Here is a 17,581-nt window from a genome sequence, read left to right as displayed (position 1 = left end):
TCTTTGAGGATTCCAAACATTTATTTTAGTCTTTTATCTTTCTATAAATTCATCTCATCTGCAGTTACTTCATTTTCTTTTTCTTTTTTCTTTTTTTGAGGTAGAGTTTTACTCTGTTGCCCAGGCTAGAGTCCAGTGGGACGGTCTCGGCTCACTGCAACCTCCATCTCCTGGGTTCAAGCAATTCTCCTGCCTCAGGCTTCCGAGTAGCTGGGACTACAGGTGCCCGCCACCACACCCGGCTAATTTTTGTATTTTTAGTGGAAATGGGGTTTCATCACGTTGGCCAGGCTGGTCTCAAACTCCTGACCCCAGGTGATCCGCCCACCTTGGCCTCCCAAAGTGCTAGGATTACAGACGTGAGCCACCATGCCAGGCCTGCAGTTACTTCATTTTCTGCTTATTGTGATTGGTGAATTTGCTGCCTCTCAATTTCAACAAGGCTTCTGAAGTTTGGGTTGCAGCCTCATTTGCAATGGCAGGGTTTTGTTTTTCTTTACCCTTTCCCTTCCCTGTGTGCTCACCCTCCCCCTCCAGCCGAGTTACTCCTGCTTCCACCAGGCTTCCAGGAACCCATCTCACAATGATGTCTGTGGCCCCTTCCCATGGGCACACTGGGGACACTGCAGCCTCAGTGGCAGATTCAGAGGGAGGTTTGTTTCAGCATCCTGTGGGCTGCCGAAATCTGTCCTTCCCTCGCTGAACCAAGCACTTTGTCTAAGCCAGAGTCCCAGGCAGAGATCCCCTGCAGTTTTATTTTTTGCTTCCATTCCCGATAGTGGAGCGCCACCCCTGTTGCTGGCTTCAGGCAGGAGGCTGACTTGGCTTCTATCTCTTGTGGAGCATTTTAATCTCATTACCCTAAAAAAGCTGAAGATTTGGTGGCTGTGTGGACCCAGTACCCAAGTGCCCATGGCTTCAGTCATTTCCCTGCTTTCATCTCCAGAGAGTTGCTCATTTTTGAGCATGGCTTCGTCTGTTTAGTTTTGCCTTATGTTTTATCTGCAATTGCTTTGGGTAACATGCAGAAGTTTCTGTTGACTTATTAGGCTTGTTATGTATTCCATTGCAAATGACAAATTACTTTAACACTTAGTGGCTCAAAACAACAGTCATTATATATATACACACGCACATATATATATATTTAAGGCAGAGTCTCACTCTGTCACCCAGGCTGGAGTGCAGTGTCATGACCTCGGCTCACTGTAACCTCCACCTCCCAGGTTCTAGCAATTCTCCTGTCTCAGCCTCCTAAGTAGCTAGGACAACAGGTCCTGCCACTATGCCTAGCTAATTGTTTGTGTTTTTAGTAGAGACGGAGTTTCACCATATTGGCCAGGCTGGTCTCAAACTCCTGACCTCAAATCATCCACTGGCCTCAGCCTCCCAAAGTGCTGGGATTACAGGCCTGAGCCACTGTGCCCTGCCTGTATATTATATTATATGATATTCTATTCTATTATAGTCATGATACGCTTCATTTGGGCAAGGCTTAGCTGGGTGATTCTTCTCTTCAAAGTGCAATCAACTGAGGTCACTTTTTGGATTCAGTTGGTTACACGAGTTAGTCCTGGGAGCTCAAGATGCTGGTGCTGATGGCTGGAAGGCTGGAATCCCCTGGGCCTCTTGGCCAGAGTATTTACATGAGGTCTTGGTGGTCTCAAGACTTCTTTCATGACAGCTCAGGACTGAGGTTCATGGTAACCTGTCTCAAGGCATCATTCTGATTACCAAGAGATGATTTCCAAGAGATGAAAATTGAAAGCAAATATTTTCTTAATGCCTGGGCCAGGAAAATGGCCCAATGTTGCTCGGTTAATCAATCACAAGCCTCCCCATATTCAAAGGGAGGAGTTTCAAGGAATTTGTGGCCATATGTCACCTGCTACCCTTGCTTATTATTATCCACCCCCCACCCCCCAGGACTTTGAGATCCTTTAGGGCAGAGACCATGTGTAATGTCACTGTTGGATCCCAAGGGTCTTCAATGACCTGGCTCAAGTGATGTAGGCTTGCCACCAACTAGATCCTGTGTGTACTCCCTTCATCCCTTCTTTGAAAAAAGAAGGCCGGGCACGGTGGCTCAAGCCTGTAATCCCAGCACTTTGGGAGGCCGAGGCGGGTGGATCACGAGGTCAGGAGATTGAGACCATCCTGGCTAACACAGTGAAACCCCGTCTCTACTAAAAAATACAAAAAACTAGCCGGGCAAGGTGGCGGGCTCCTGTAGTCCCAGCTCCTCGGGAGGCTGAGGCAGGAGAATGGCGTAAACCCAGGAGGCGGAGCTTGCAGTGAGCTGAGATTCAGCCACTGCACTCCAGCCTGGGTGACAGAGCAAGACTCTGTCTCAAAAAAAAAAAAAAAGAAAAAGAAAAAGGAATAGGATTGCTGGGTCATATGGCACATTCTTCAGTCAATTGAAACACACTACCAAGCAGCTCTCCAACTAGGTACCACTGGTCAATGTTTATTATTATTATTATTATATGTTTGTTTTTTTGAGAGGGAGTCTCGCTCTGTCACCCAGGCTGGCATGCAGTGGTACAATCTCTGCTCACTGCAACCTCCGCCTCCCAGGTTCAAGTGATTCTCTTGCCTCAGCCTCGCAAGTAGCTGGGAGTACAGGTGCACACCACCACACCCAGCTAATTTTTGTATTTTTAGTAGAGACGAGGTTTTGCCATGTTGGCCAGGCAGGTCTGGAACTCCTGACCTCAGGTGATCTGCCCACCTCGGCTTCCCAAAGTGTTGGGATTACAGGCGTGAGCCATCGCATCCAGCCCCGTTGGTCAATTTTGAAGATTATCATTATGCTGGGACTGGTGGCTTACTCCTCTAGTCCCAGCAATTTGGGAGGCTGAAGAGGGCCAACCCCTTGAGCTCAGGAATTCAAGACCAGCCCTGGCAACATGGCGAGACCCCATCTCTACAAAAAATAGAAATAAAAAAATTAGCTGGGTGTAGTGGCACACACCTGTAGTGCCAGCTACTTGGGAGACAGAGGTGGGAGGATCGCTTGAGCCCAGAAGGTTGAGGCACCATTGAGCCGTGATCACATTACCGCACTCCAGTCTGGGTGACATTGAGATCCTGTCTCAAAAAGAAAGAAAGAAAGAAAGAAAAAGATTATAATCATGCTGTGGCTCATGCACTCAAATATGGTGAATGCATCTCCCTTCTGTTCAGGCAACTCCAACTTCACATACAGAAAACAGAACTAGCACCTTGGATGTCAAAATAGCCTCAAGAGGGCAGGAGAGAGGGAGCAAAGGCCCGCTGCAATTGGGCTGGGGCTGGGAATTCGAACTACCGGGCATGGTGCAGGCAGCTCCGTGTTTGCAAAAGCTTGTCCTGCAAAGACCAGCCTGACTTTCTCCTTTGGTCTCAACACTAACACAGAACATGTAATTCCAGATGGCAGAGGAGGACGTTTCTACAATTTGCAATGACATAAAGTATATTTATATACTTCGCAATGGTATAAAGTAGAGGTTCATGGGTGAGCCTGAGAACCTATCCACCATTCATAGCTTTGTGTTTCAAAGAAAATGCCTACATACCTTGTTATTCTGTTAAAGAAAAAATTATTCAACGATATGTGTTAAAGCATGATCAGAAAAACTTTACGCAAGACCATCGTTATAGACACAGGAACCACTGCAATGAAGTCTTGCAATGGGATCGAGAGATTGGGCTTAACTCCAAACATGGCCAAGTGTGGGGGCCAATGGACGGAAAATTACTAAGAGGAAGCATCAGCGGTAAGGAGGATACTGGCTAAACTGACCTAACGGGATTCCTGCTGAAGACCAGCCCGGGTAATCAGACATCACCTGGAGTGGAGGATGAGAAACCCGATCAGATATGGAGGCGATCCCACATGGAGGATGAGGGGTTCTGGCTAAACTGACTTAGGAGGGTTCTTTGCTACAACTGGATTTTACAAGGAAGTGCATAGGTGGGCTTAACAGAAGATCCAGAAGCCTGACTAAAGTTTGGCAATGCAAAGAATCTTTGTCAGTACATATCTTTGTCACCCACCTTGAAAACCAACCGTGACGGTGCGGCTAATAACATTTACTGAGCCCATTCTTTGTATCAGGCACCATTCTAAGCATGTCTTATGCATTCTCTCATTTAATCTCAGCAATCATCCTCCGAGGCAGGTACTATGCTTATTTCTATCTTCCAGATCAGGGAACAGGCTCAGAAAAGTGAAGCTGTTTGTCCAAGGTTACACAGTGAGTGAGGATAAGGGAAGCCAAGGCTTCCATTAGTCCCCCCAAAATATCTGAATCTGAAACTCAGGATGCTAAACAGCATGCTTTCTGAGATTTAATGTATTAGTATGATCAAATCTTAGGGGCAGAGGGTTAGGGACAGTCCAATTATTCAGCCATATACCCCATGGCTAAGACAAAGCCTAATGCAGGGTGGACTTCAAATAAAGGTTTATTGAATTAATAAATGAAGGAGGCTGGGCGTGGTGGCTCACACCTGTAATCCCAGCACACTGGGAGGCCAAGGCAGGCGGATCATGAGGTCAGGAGTTTGAGACCAGTCTGGCCAACATAGTGAAACCCTGTCTCTACTAAAAATACAAAAAATTAGCCAGGTGTGATGGTGTGCACCTGTAATCCCAACTACTCGGGAAGCTGAGGCGGGAGAATTGTGTGAACCCAGGAGGCGGAGGTTGCAGTGAGCTGAGATTGCGCCATTGCACTCCAGCCTGGGTGACAGTGTGAGACTCCATCTCAAAAAAAGTAATAATAATAAATAAATAAATAAATGAAGGGATATTGTCCCTGAGAGACCAGCCTGAGCAACATAGCGAGACTTCATCTCTACAAAAAATAAAAAATAAAATAAGTAAGCTCAGTGGCACGAGTCTGTAGTCCCAGCTACTGGGGAAGCTGAGGCAGGAAGATGGCTTGAGCCCCCGGATTCAAGGCTTCAGTTAGCTATGATTGCGTCACTGCACTCTGGCCTGGACAACAGAGTAAGACCCTGTCTCCAAAAAACAAGGTGTAACTTAATGCAGTGAAAATCACCTCTTGTATGGATAGCTCTGCAAGGTTTTTGTTTGTTTGGAGACAGAATCTCGTTCAATCACCCAGGCTGGAGTGCAGTGGCACAATCTCGGCTCACTACAACCTCTGCCTTCCGGTCAGTTCAGGCGATTCTTGTGCCTCAGCCTCCTGAGTAGCTGGAATTATAGGCACACACCACCACGCCTGGCTAATTTTTGTATTTTTTGTAGAGATAGGGTTTCACTATGGTGGAGAGGCTAGTCTCCAACTCCTGGCCTCAAGTGATTTACCTGCCATGGCCTCCCAAAGTGCTGGGATTACAGGCGTGAGCAACTGCACCTGGCCTATTCTGCAAGTTTTGATAAACAATTTTTTTTTTTGAGGTGGAGTCTTGCTCTGTCACCAGGCAGGAGTGCAGTGGCCCCATCTCAGCTCACTGCAACCTCTGCCTCCTGGGTTCAAGTGATTCCCCCGCCTCAGCCTCCCGAGTAGCCGGGACTACAGGCGTACACCGCCATGCCCAGCTAATTTTTTTTTTTTTTTTTTTGAGACAGAGTCTCACTCTGTCACCTGGGCTGAAATGCAGTGGCTCGATCTCAGCTCACTGCAACCTCCACCTCCCAGGTTCAAGCGATTCTCCTGCCTCAAGCCTCCAGAGTAGCTGAGATTAAACAGGCACCCGCCACTACGCCCAGCTAATGTATTGTATTTTTAGTGGAGACAGAGTTTCACCATATTGGACAGGCTGGTCTTGAACTCCTGACCTCGTGATTCGCATGCCTCGGCCTCCCAAAGTGTTGGGATTACAGGCTTGAGCCACCACGCTCGGTCACTAATTTTTTGTATTTCAGTAGAGACGGGGTTTCACCATGTTAGCCAGGATGGTCTCAATCTCCTGACCTCATGATCAGCCCACCTTGGTCTCCCAAAGTGCTGGGATTACAGGCATGAGCCACCATGCCTGGCTGACAAACTTTTTTTTATTTTATTAATAAAACATGTTTTATTAATAAAATAAATTGACAATTTTATTGTGTAACCAGTCCCATAAACAAGACATGGAATGATTCTATCATGCCTCTAAATTTCCCCATGCCTCTTAGTAGTAAATCTCTGCCCACCAATCCCCTGGCAACCACTGATCTTTTTTCTGTCCTTAACAGTTTTGCCTTTGCAAAAATGTCACATAAAGGGAATCCTGCAGTCTCTAGACATTTGAGTCTGGCATCATTCACTTTGCATAATACATTTGAGGGTCACCCATATTGTTGAGTGTATCCACTGTTCGTTGCTTTTTATTCCTGAGTAGTGTTTATTCCTGAGTAGTGTACCACAGTTTGTACCCTCCCCACTTGAGAAGCATTTGGGTTGTTTCCAGGTTTGGGTTATTACAAATAAAACTGCTCTAAATATTTCTGTTTAGGATTGGGCTCGGTGGCTCATGCCTATAATCCCAACACTTTGGGAGGCCCAGGCGGGTGGATCACCTGAGGTCAGAAGCTCAAGACCAGCCTGGCCAACATGGTGAAACCCCATCTCTACTAAAAATACAAAAATTAGCCAGGCATGGCAGCGGGCACCTGTAATCCCAGTTACTCATGAGGCTGAGGCAGGAGAATCACTTGAACCAGGAGGTGGAGGTTGCAGTGAGCCAAGATCGCACCACTGTGCCTCCCATAGTGCTCGATTAAACTTCTGTACATGGTCTCGATCTCCTGACCTCATGATCCACCCGTTTCAGCCTCCCAAAGTGCTGGGATTACAGGCATGAGCCACCGCAGATGTTGGGCATCTTTTCATGTGCTGAGTTGCCATGTGTGTATCTTCTTTGGTGAGGTGTATAACTATTCAAATCTTTTGCTCATTTTTTTTTTTTTTTTTTTTTTTTGAGACGGAGTCTCGCCCTGTCGCCCAGGCTGGAGTGCAGTGGCGCGAACTCCACTCACTGCAAGCTCCGCCTCCCGGGTTCAAGCCATTCTTCTGCCTCAGCCTCCCGAGTAGCTGGGACTACAGGCGCCCGCCACCTCGCCCGGCTAAGTTTTGTATTTTTTTAGTAGATACGGGGTTTCACCATGTTAGGCAGGATGGTCTCGATCTCCTGACCTCGTGATCCGCCCGTCTCGGCCTCCCAAAGTGCTGGGATTACAGGCGTGAGCCACGGCGCCCGGCCTGCTCATTTTTTTAAAAGTGGGTCCTCTCCTTATTTTTGAGTTTGAACGTTCTTTATTTGGGATGCAAGTTCTTTATATCTATGCTTTGCAAATATTTTCTCCCAGACTATCGTTTGTCTTTTCATACATTCTTTTAACAATGTCTTTTAAAGAGCAGAAGTTCTTAATTTTGATAAAGTCCAGTTTATCAATTGTTTCTTTTATGAATCATGTTTTTCATGTTGTATCTAAGAACTCTTTACTTTACCTAAGGTCACAATGTGCTTTTTTTTTGAAATGGAGTCTCACTCTGTCCAAGTTGCTTACTGCAACTTCCACCTCCTGGGTTCAAGCGATTCTCCTGCCTCAGCCTTCCGAGTAGCTAGGACTACAGGTGTGTGCCGCCATGCTAGGCTCATTTGTGTATTTTTAGTAGAGATGGGGTTTCACCATGTTGGCCAGGATGGTCTTGATCTCTTGACTTCATGATCTGCCCGCCTGAGCCTCCCAAAGTGCTGGGATTACAGGCGTGAGCCACCGCGCCCGGGCTTCTCTTGTGCTTTCTTCTAAAAGTTTTATATAGTCATAGTAGCACCTTATAAGTGTGCTGGATTAAATGCAGAAATGTATGTAAAGCCCTTAGAACAAGGCCTGGTAAAGACTAAACAATCAGCTGAGCCTAAGATGGATATTGCGTATGTAATGTTTATAAGGAACACCCTCAGGCCCAGCACACATTTCCTCCACACAGATGTTGTGTCCTGTCATCACAGAATGGCAGGATGCTAGAGAAGCAAAAGCCTCTACCCATATCCTCATCCAACCTGCTCCTGGAACCAGTGAAGGTAACTGAAGACATAGAGAGGCCACAGAGCTACAGGGCAGCAGGAGAGCCAGCCCTGGAAGGTGGCCCTTCCCCTGCAGGGAGCCCTCCTCCATCTAGCCTCTGTTTCCGTGAAACCTGGAGGTCTAGCCCAAGCTGTGATGGGCTGATGGGGACTAGGCTCTGTTTACTGAGCACCTACTGTATGCCAGGCCCTTGGGTAAGGCACTGAATAAGTTAGACAACACCTGGGCGTCGGGAGCTCACGGACTAGCAGAGGAAGAGGCCATGAACAAACGATTGCGTAATTTATTGATGGATTCAGGAAAGGGGCAACGTTCTGGGGTAGGAGGGGATGGGGAAGAGGAAGTCTCAGCTGCCGCCTCTGTGCTAGGCCCCTCCAGGCTGGGGGTGGGAGGGTGCGCGGGCACAGGGACACAGATGACGTCATCGTAAGAGGCAGGGGAAAGGTGGTCCTGGGAGGTGGGGGCTGCTCTGGAGGGCTCTAAGAGGGTCATTCACTCGTGGTTCATTCATTCATTTGAGAAATACTCATGCGGCGCCTACTGTGTACAAAGCACCCCCTAAGAAGGACGAACACGGCTCCTGCCCTCTCACTATGTTTGGGGCCAAAGCGGCAGGAAACAGCCAAACAAATCAAGCATGAAGATGGTTTCAGCAGAGTCGACGGCTCGGAGGGGCTGCGACCGGGGCAGGGGACCGGGGATACGGTGCAGGGACACGGCCCGCGCGAATGCACACACACCGCCCTCCCCAACACTTTGCATGCAAAGAGGTCACCGCACTGGCTGCGAGCGCGCCTGAGCCCGGGCCGCCGCACCTGCCCCGCCCGAGGTCAGCGCGCCCGCCCAGCCCGCCGCCCGCGATACCGCCCGCCGCGCGACGCCCGTAAGGGAGCCTGGAGCCGCCGACCGCGCGCTCAGGGGAGGGGCGGGCGCCGCGCACGCGCACGGGCCGGCGGCGCGCGCCGAGCGGGGGGCACCGCGCGGGTGCAGCCACGATGGAAGGGGGTGCGTACGGAGCGGGCAAAGCCGGGGGCGCCTTCGACCCCTATACCCTGGTCCGGCAGCCGCACACCATCCTGCGCGTCGTGTCTTGGGTAAGGACGGACTGGCCGGCGGCTCCGCCAGGCCGGGGTGGGGGTGTGGGCAAGGGCGGCGCGCCCGGACAGACCCGGACCCCACCGGGCCCCCGGCGGCGGCGCGGCGGCACGGCGGCGGGCGAGGAGCTGTCCTGCCTGCGGGGCCCGCTGCCGCTGCTCCTCCTTCCTGGGCCCCGGGCGGGCGGGAGCCCTGGCGCTCGCGGGAGACGCCGCTCCCGCTCCCGGAGCCCTGGTTTCCTGGGGCCCCCCGGTCCGTGCGCCCCCCTTCCCGCCCCGATTGCTGTGACCTCCAGGCGGCGGCTATGCAGCTAAAGGCTCGGATTGTGCGCGGCCGCCAGGGCGGACTGGGGACCGCGGGGACGGAGCCGGGGTTTAAGGTGGCCTTTTTAGAGGGTGGATCAGGGCGTGGACCATCTCGCTGGGGTGTACGCCGCGCCTGCGATGGACGTTGGAGGAGGAGAGGGTAGGGAACCGGGTTCGTATTGCCTAGCCCGGCCCGTGTGGAGCGATGAGTCGGGAGCTGGGTACCTCTTTTCCACCCGGGAACTGCCTCTCCTTCTCGCGTGACCTTGGGAGCCACCCAGGAAATGTTCTCGAGAAATGAGGACTTCAATTCCAAGGTGGGGAGTGTCATCTCCTCTTTCATGCCTCAGTTTCCCGATTTATAGACAAGGTGGGAGGAGCCTTCCTGAGGCCCCCTTGGGCTCTGACATTTCATGAACCGGTAACACCCCTCCCACTCAGCATGCACCTGGATGCCCATGGCGGGTGTCTGGGAGAAAGGTCTGCTCCCACAGTGAAGAGGCCAGGGTGGCCTCCAGCCCAGCTGAGGGGTAGGGTCCTCAGTGCGGAGGGCTGAGTGGGACTCTTGTTCAGTCCGGTGGTCAGGGGGAGGATGGGTCAGAGACAGTGAGCACAGAGGGAGGAGTTCAGGTGCCTTGAGTGTCACCCCATGGAAAGAAGCCCTGCTGGGGTCTGAAGAGGGGGTTCCTGGGGCTCCCTGGGGTTGGCTGGCTGTAACCCAGAAACCCCCACTCTAGGTTCTGGCCTCTCCAGGCCTGGGGCCCATTCCTGATGGGCTCAGACTAGAAGGGCTTGGACTGGGGATGCTGGGCAGGGGCACTGTCAGGGACCCCAGGGGCTACCCCAAGGCCAACTGTGACCTCAGGGTGCTCAAGCTCCCTCGTTTCCTTGGTTTTCAGGGTCTGGTTGGTAGGATGGCTTGGGTATGTATCCCTGGCCTGCCAAGGATGACCCCATTTAAAGCCTTTTCTTCTCAAATGCCATCAGATGGGAGCTCTTTGAGGGCAGGAAAGCCTAATTCCTTTAGCCTTTATGTCAGCACCTGCACAGAACCCGGCACCCCAGCACATCTGCGAGTGTTTGTGGCTCTGAATTCATTCATCTGTGCCAGTCTCCTGCTCCCCAGATGCCCCGACAGACCCTTGGCAAAGGTGGGAGCCCTGAGGGGCACCTGCCGGATCAGGCGGGTGGGCTGTGTTCACTGCTTCAGTCTGCCTGCCCCTGGGCCTCTGGCCTGGAAGGGCGAAGCCGCTGGCTTTGTGAGGGGGCGCGGACATTCTGTCTGTTTGGGTCATTTCTGCCTGTGATACCTTCATTTAGCAAAGCTTTATTGAATCTGCTGGTCCCTGAGGGAAGGCAGCGTGACTCAGAAGCAGCCCTTGTTCTCAGGAAGCCACAGTCACACTGGGAAGTGAGCCAGGTGCCCCTAGGCAGAGGCCACAAGAGCCAGGAGAGGGGTCTCCCTGCTGTGGAATCAAATTTCATGGTGAAGGTGATGTCAGATTGGGCCTGGTGGGATGAGGGTTTACACGTGTGCACATCCAGGGGCGAGGACGTGGAAAGCAGGAGGAAGGATCAGCCTCTCTGAGCATCCATGGGGTGCAAGACCACACATAGCCACCCAGCTGGTTCCCCAACACTAGAGGAAGCTGAGGCTCAGCAAGGCCAAGTGCCTGGCCCAAGGTCACTAAGCATGTAAGTGGCAGACGAGCATTTGAGCCTAGGTCTTCCTGTCTCCAAAGCATAGTTCTCCCCCTGGGACAGGGAAGAGTCCAGAATCCTGGAGTGTCAGGATTGGAAAGGACACAAAGGTCACCTGTGCCAACCAATGCTCAAACAACGCCGCAACCTCCCAACCCCGCTCACACATGTGGATACAAGGCGCTCACTACTTTTGTCGAACCAAGAGATAGGCTGATTGACACCTTTAAAAGTAGCTTTTTTTCCTGATCAAAGTAACACCTGCCAATTATTGGAAAGTATACAATTCACGTGTGATGGTTGCACGGTAGGAATGTACTTAACACCACTGAAATGGTGAAGATGGCAAATTGTATGTTACGTGTATTTTCCCACAACAGAAAAAGTTTGGTGGGGGGTGGTAATCATGTGATACCACCACTTAGGGAGGGCTGCAGTGAATATGGGGCTGTTTCCTTCTGGTCTTTTCAAAACTGTGTGGTGTGCTGAGCCATTTAAACACATCAGGAGCTGCGGGGGATGCAGCCGGTGCCTGCTCTTGGGCCTCACAACACAGGGCAGAGCAAGTGAAGACTGACCTCCAGGACTAGGGTAACCCGTTTATCCTGGTGTGCTGAAACTTCCTGCCTTTAGCGTTCCGAGAGGCCCTCAATCCAGACAAACAGGGACAATTAGTCACCCTGTCCAGGACTCCTGGACAACCCAGACCTCTACCACAGCCCTGGAGGGGCCCTACCAGTATGTGCATGTGGACCTGTGATTTTTTTTTTTTTTCTTTTTTTGAGACGGAGTCTTGCTCTGTCCTCCAGGCTGGAGTGCAATGGTTTGATCTCGGCTCATTGCAACCTCCGCCTCCCAGGTTCAGGCAACTCTCCTGCCTCGGCCTCCCAAGTAGCTGGGATTACAGGCACACACCACCCGCCCAGCTAATTTTTGTATTTTTAGTAGAGATAGGGTTTCACCATGTTGGCCAGGCTAGTTTCGAACTCCTGACCTTAGGTGATCCACCCGCCTTGGCCTCCCAACATGCTGGAATTATAGGCGTGAGCCACCACACCCTGCCTAGACCTGGGATTTTTGTAAAATTTGTAAGAGAAAGATTTTTTTTTTTTCCTGCTGCTTTTCCAAAAGAGGGCCTCCAAATCATTTTAGCTTCAGGGCCTCACCAACCTGGACCTACCCTGGAACCCAAGCCCTCCCAGTCCCTGGGTCAGCCTGCGCAGAAGCAGGGCCTCCGGGACCTGGCTTGTCTCTTTTTAATTTTTTTAGAGACAGGATCTTGCTGTGTTGCCCAGGCTGGTCTCAGACTCCTGGGCTCAAGTGATCCTCCCACCTCAGCCTTCTGAGTAGCTGGGATGACGAGGCGAGGCGTGGGCCACTGCATCCGGCATGGCTTGTCTCTCGACTAAGGCTTTCTCACCTCTTGGTGTCATCGCCCCGGTGGCAGATCAGCTGCCACTCCTGGCACCCCCAGGCCACAGCTGTGACCTTCAGTAAGCGTCCCCTCCCCACCCTCTGTGCCTCAGTCTTCCCACCCAAACTGGTCTGGGCTGGGGCAGAAGTGCCTGATCTGTTGCGCTGTGACTGCAGCCTGTCAGTGACTCATTTCTTTGTTCTAAAGCCAGATGGGAAAAAAAGGAGTTACAGGAAGGAGCTAAACTGATTCAATAGAAAGGACCACCTTTTATTTGGAGTTTATATTCTTTTTTGCAGGGGGCTAAAATGGACTATAGGGAATGAATATCAGTGCTGGTAGATGAGTTTTTTGTTTTTGTTTTTGTTTTTTTTGAGATGGAGTCTTTCTCTGTCGCCCAGGCTTTGGCTCACTGCAACCTCTGCCTCCCGGTTTCAAGTGATTCTCCTGCCTCAGCCTCCTGAATAGCTGCGATTACAGGCACCTGCCACCACGCCCAGCTACTTTTTAAATTTTTAGTAGAGACAGGGTTTCGCCCTCTTGGCCAGGCTGGTCTCCAACTCCTGACCTAGTGATCCACCCGCCTCGGCCTCCCGAAGTGCTGGGATTCCAGGCGGGAGCCGCCGCGCCCAGTCGATGTTTCTTTAGTTCTCCATTTTGACAAAATGACAATGATAAAATGTTTGAAATGTTGCCATTTTCAGGGTTCATTTTTTAAGGGCTTTGGCTGTAATACCACATGGTTCTGTAAGTGGAGTGGGTATCTTCCCCCCCCATTTTACAGATGACAGAATTAAGGCTCAGCCTGGAGAAGTGACTTGTGCTAGCTCAAGGCCTGGGCTTGTCAGAGCCTTGGTTTGAACCCGGCCTACCGGGTTCCACGTTCTATGTACTCCCTGTGGCTTCCCTGCCTGGATCTCCATGACTCCAAGGGGTGGCCTGAGGGAGGTGGCTTTGTACCCCTGGTTTTATCCACCCCTCACCCCACCCCCCATCATCCCAAGTGAACACTGAGTAAAAAAAGCTGAACTTGGCCAGGTGAGGTGCCTTACGCTTATAATCCCAGCACTTTGGGAGGCCAAGGCGGGCGGACCACTTGAGGTGGAGAGAGGGGCTATGAGCAGATCAAGGGTATTTCAGAAGCTCGTGTAGAAGCTTGGTTTGGAGAGGGCTCTGTGGCTGGAAATGTATGGTCACATCCAGCTTGTCCTCTCCCAGTACCAGGCACAGCCCTGTCACCTAGACAGGAGGGTGGACCCGTGGCCCTCATTTGGCATTTATTGCTGACCACCCTGCAGTGTTTCTCGCCTCTTCACCTCCTGTGGCCGGCTCCTCTGCTGCTTCTTCTCTCTCTGGTCTAGGACAGGGTCAGCTGCAAGGAGACCCCCAGGAGGTGATAGATTTCTGCTGTGTCTTGGGCACTTCCTCATGTCCAGGGACAGCCCAGGGGCAGCCTGGAGAGCCTGAGAAAGCCTGGGGCATCAGGGGCAGGGCCATCAGAGTGGGACCTTGGAAATCCCTACCTCAGTTGCCTCACCTGTAACATGGGATTGAAGGGCCTGGGGTTGGGGACGCTGCGAGGGCTTATGAAAATTCTAATTTTGGCTGGGTGCAGTGGCTCATGCCTGTAATCCCAGCACTTTGGGAGGTGGAGGCAGGTGGATCACCTGAGGTCAGGAGTTCAAGACCAGCCTGGCCAACATGGTGAAACCCTGTCTCTACTAAAAATACAAAAAATTAGCCAGGCGTGGTGGCGGGCGCCTGTAGTCCTAGCTACTTGGGAGGCTGAGGCACGAGAGTCACTTAAGCCCTAGAGGCAGAAGTTGCAGTGAGCCGAGAACATGCCATTGCACTCCAGCCTGGGCTAAAAGAGTGAAACTCCATTTCAAAATAAATAAATAAATAAAAATAAAGGAAAAGAAAAGGCAAGTTTTTTTGGTTTGTGTTTTTTTTCTTCAGATTGGAGGGCAGTGGCACGATCTTAGCTCACTGCAGCCTCTGCCTCCCAAGTTCAAGCAATTCTCCTGCCTCAGACTCCAGGATAGATGGGATTACAGGCGTGTGCCACCGTACTGGACTAATTTTTGTATTTTTAGTAGAGACAGGGTTTCATCATGCTGGCCAGGCTGGTCTTGAACTCCCGACCTCAAGTGTTCTGCCCGCCCCAGCCGCCCAAAGTGCTGGGATTACAGGTGTGAGCCACCTCACCTGGCCTGAACGCAAGTTTAAAAGGCCTGCCATACATCTGCTGTGGTGGGTTTTGTTATCCCCTCCTTAGATGAGAAGCTGAGGCCCAGAGAGGTTAACTGGAGTCGCTGGGATGGGAACCCATAGCCCCTGCTCCAGGGAGTCCCCAGCCATGTGGGGAGTCCCACATGAGCAGCGCGTGCAAAGCTGTTGGGCGGGCCTGAGCCCCAGAGAGAAAAACAGAGGCTGGGAGAGGAAGGGAAGAGAGGAGGAGAAGCCAGGAGGGGGAGGGAGGGAGGAAGGGAGAGGCAGATGGCAGGGCTGTTGGAGGGAGCCACACTTGGCACCCAGACCGGAAGAACCAGCTGTCAGGTGGGAGGGGAGGCAGAGCAGGCGCTGGGGAGTGCCTTGGCCTGGAGACCTGAGGCTGCGTTCTGCACCCTGTCTGCCTGTGATTGGCCGTGTGACTGGAGCAAGAGGCCGATGCTGTCCTGGCCTGAGTTTCCCCATCTGTCAAATGGGAAGAGGATAGTTGGATTGCTCTGGTGGTTCCCAACCTTTCCACCCTTGAAGAACCTCAGTCTTGCTCCTAGTGGACTCCAGGTTGGGAGCTTTGGATCGGTCAGTGTTTAGAGAAGTGATGTTGGGGCCAGGCGTGGTGGCTCAAGCTTGTAATCCCAGCACTTTGGGAGGCCGAGGCAGTTGACTCACTTGACATTAGGCTGGTTTGAGACCACCCGGCCAACATGGTGAAACCCTGCCTTTACTTAAAATACAAAAATTAGCCGGGTGTGGTGGTGCCTAGGATTATGCTTGTAATCCTAGCTACTCGGGAGACTGAGGCACGAGAATCACTTGAACCGCGAGGTGGAGGTTGCAGTGAGCCAAGATCCTGCCACTGCTTTCCAGCCAGAGCAACAGAGTGAGACTCTGTTTCAAAAAATAAAAAAAGTGATGTTTGGAGCCATCCCCTCATGCTTTGCGGGGGCCTGCAGCAGAGGGGAGCCTGGGCCCCAGGTCTATCCATGGGAGCAGAGCAGATGGCGTCAGCTGGAGCCTGGAAGGGCAGTCATGCCCTGTGTTTTGGGAGAACCTTCCCTTCCAGGGATGGAGATTTGCTCAGCTCTCTGCTGCTGATGGAGCAGGGGCCAGGTGAAGGGGACTGGGAGGGAGGGGCGGCTGTGTAGCTGGGACAGCCCCAAGCTGTCCAACCCAAGCTGCAATCATGCAGGAACTTTAACAAGCTGGGGCTCCTCCAGTACCTCACAGTCCAGGGGGCAAGAGTTCCTGAGCCTTCAGCCCCTTCCAGAATGTCCCTGACACCTTTTGTAAATTGCACTGTTACCTGGCCTCCCCCAGACCCTGCTTCCTGCAGCCTGCTCAGTGGGGGTCTCTTTATCCCTCAGACCCTCCCTCGCTGGGCCTAGAGGTCGAGGGTCCTTCTGGTTCCTGAGGCCACTTCCAGGCCATTGTCCCCCGGCTTTGAATCTCACACCAACACTGGGTCGCCCACTCCCCTTCATGATGAGCCGGCTCCAGGCCACTTTGCCCGTTCTTCAAAGATGCCTACCCAGGTCGGGCGCGGTGGCTCACGCCTGTAATCCCAGCACTTTGGGAGGCTGAGGCGGGCGGATCACGAGGTCAGGAGATCGAGACCATCCTGGCTAACACAGTGAAACCCTGTCTCTACCAAAAAAAAACAAAAAAAAAAAAAAAAAAAAAAAAACTAGCCGGGCGTGGCGGCGGGCGCCTGTAATCCCAGCTACACGGGAGGCTGAGGCAGGAGAATGGCGTGAACCTGGGAGGTAGAGCTTGCAGTGAGCCAAGATCGCACCACTGCACTCCAGCCTGGGCGACAAAGCAAGACTCCGTTTCAAAAAAAATAAAATAAAATAAAATAAAATAAAAATAAAAAGATGCCCACCCTGGCTCGGTGTCAGCCCTCTCCAGCACTACTCCTGCTCCAGTCCTGGCCATTGGAGTGTTTATTTCTGTGACCCTTCCCACACCCTTGCCTCCTCTCCCCGCGTGGTCTTGTCCGCCAGCCTCAGCCACTGTCACAAGCTGGACCCTAGCTAGGCCTGGCCCTGCTTTCCCAGTAGCCTCTCGCACTTCCTGATCCTTCTTCCAGGCGTCTCCTCCAACCTTCCTACCTTTCCACCTCCCTCTCCCTCCCCTGATCCTAGGTCCTTGGGCCTGGGGCCTCTGAACCGCTGATCTTACCCTGTGCACTGGCCCTCACCACCCCTTGGTCCCTGCTGTCCCCCTTCCCACCTCCCGGTGGCCACGTGCTGCAGCTCCAGCCCTTCTGTGCATCACACTCACCTGGCACAGCTCTGGTTAAATTCGGTCCTAGGCGTCTTCACACCTGCCCACCTCCTCCTAGACTATCTCCCCTGTTCTGGTGGCCCAGGCCAGCCTGGCTGCAGCCTAGTGAGCCTGTTTCTCTCACCTACTCGTGGACACACGTCCATCAATTCTCTCTCCCTCTTTCTCTCCTCCACCCTCAGTTTCGCCCTCTCTACTCTTGGCTCTTCTGCATCAGCTTGCAAATGTGCGTGATTCCCCATCTCAGGAAGACACTCCCTCACCCATTTCTCTGGTCCTTCAGAAGGGTTGTCACCGTCTCCAGGGTTTCTTCTGCAGTCTCCCACACGCACTCCCCACGGGCTCGCTCTCCCCTCCTCGCCATCTTCCCAGGCTCATTCCTGACCTTCACATTGCCAGTCTCACGGCCGACTGTTATTGATGGATCTCTCAGCAGCATCTGGCAGCTGTGAGGGGTTTATGCATCCTCCCTTGAATCCAAACAGCCGCAGAATGTGGACACCCTCACCCCGCTCGTCC

At 52.3% G+C, this 17,581-nt stretch overlaps 1 protein-coding gene across 2 annotated transcripts in view; it reads left to right on the top strand.

Annotated features, from left to right (window-relative positions):
• Positions 1-8,954: 8,954 nt before the first annotated feature.
• The window catches only part of SYNGR1 (synaptogyrin 1), a 34,058-nt gene continuing 25,431 nt past the window's right edge, over positions 8,955-17,581 (top strand). The window contains exon 1 of one of the 2 annotated variants that reach the window (XM_009217317.3): positions 8,955-9,126. In XM_009217317.3, the coding sequence (XP_009215581.1) occupies positions 9,028-9,126 (99 nt within the window). In that variant the 5' untranslated portion in view covers positions 8,955-9,027. The remainder of the gene's footprint in view (positions 9,127-17,581) is intronic. The other variant, XM_003905563.4, reaches the window with a different exon arrangement.

The sequence above is a fragment of the Papio anubis genome, chromosome 16 (assembly GCF_008728515.1).
Source record: "Papio anubis isolate 15944 chromosome 16, Panubis1.0, whole genome shotgun sequence".
Lineage (NCBI taxonomy): Eukaryota > Metazoa > Chordata > Mammalia > Primates > Cercopithecidae > Papio > Papio anubis.
The sequence above is the reverse complement of the archived record's forward strand: the minus strand, read 5'-3'. Positions and strand labels throughout refer to the sequence as shown.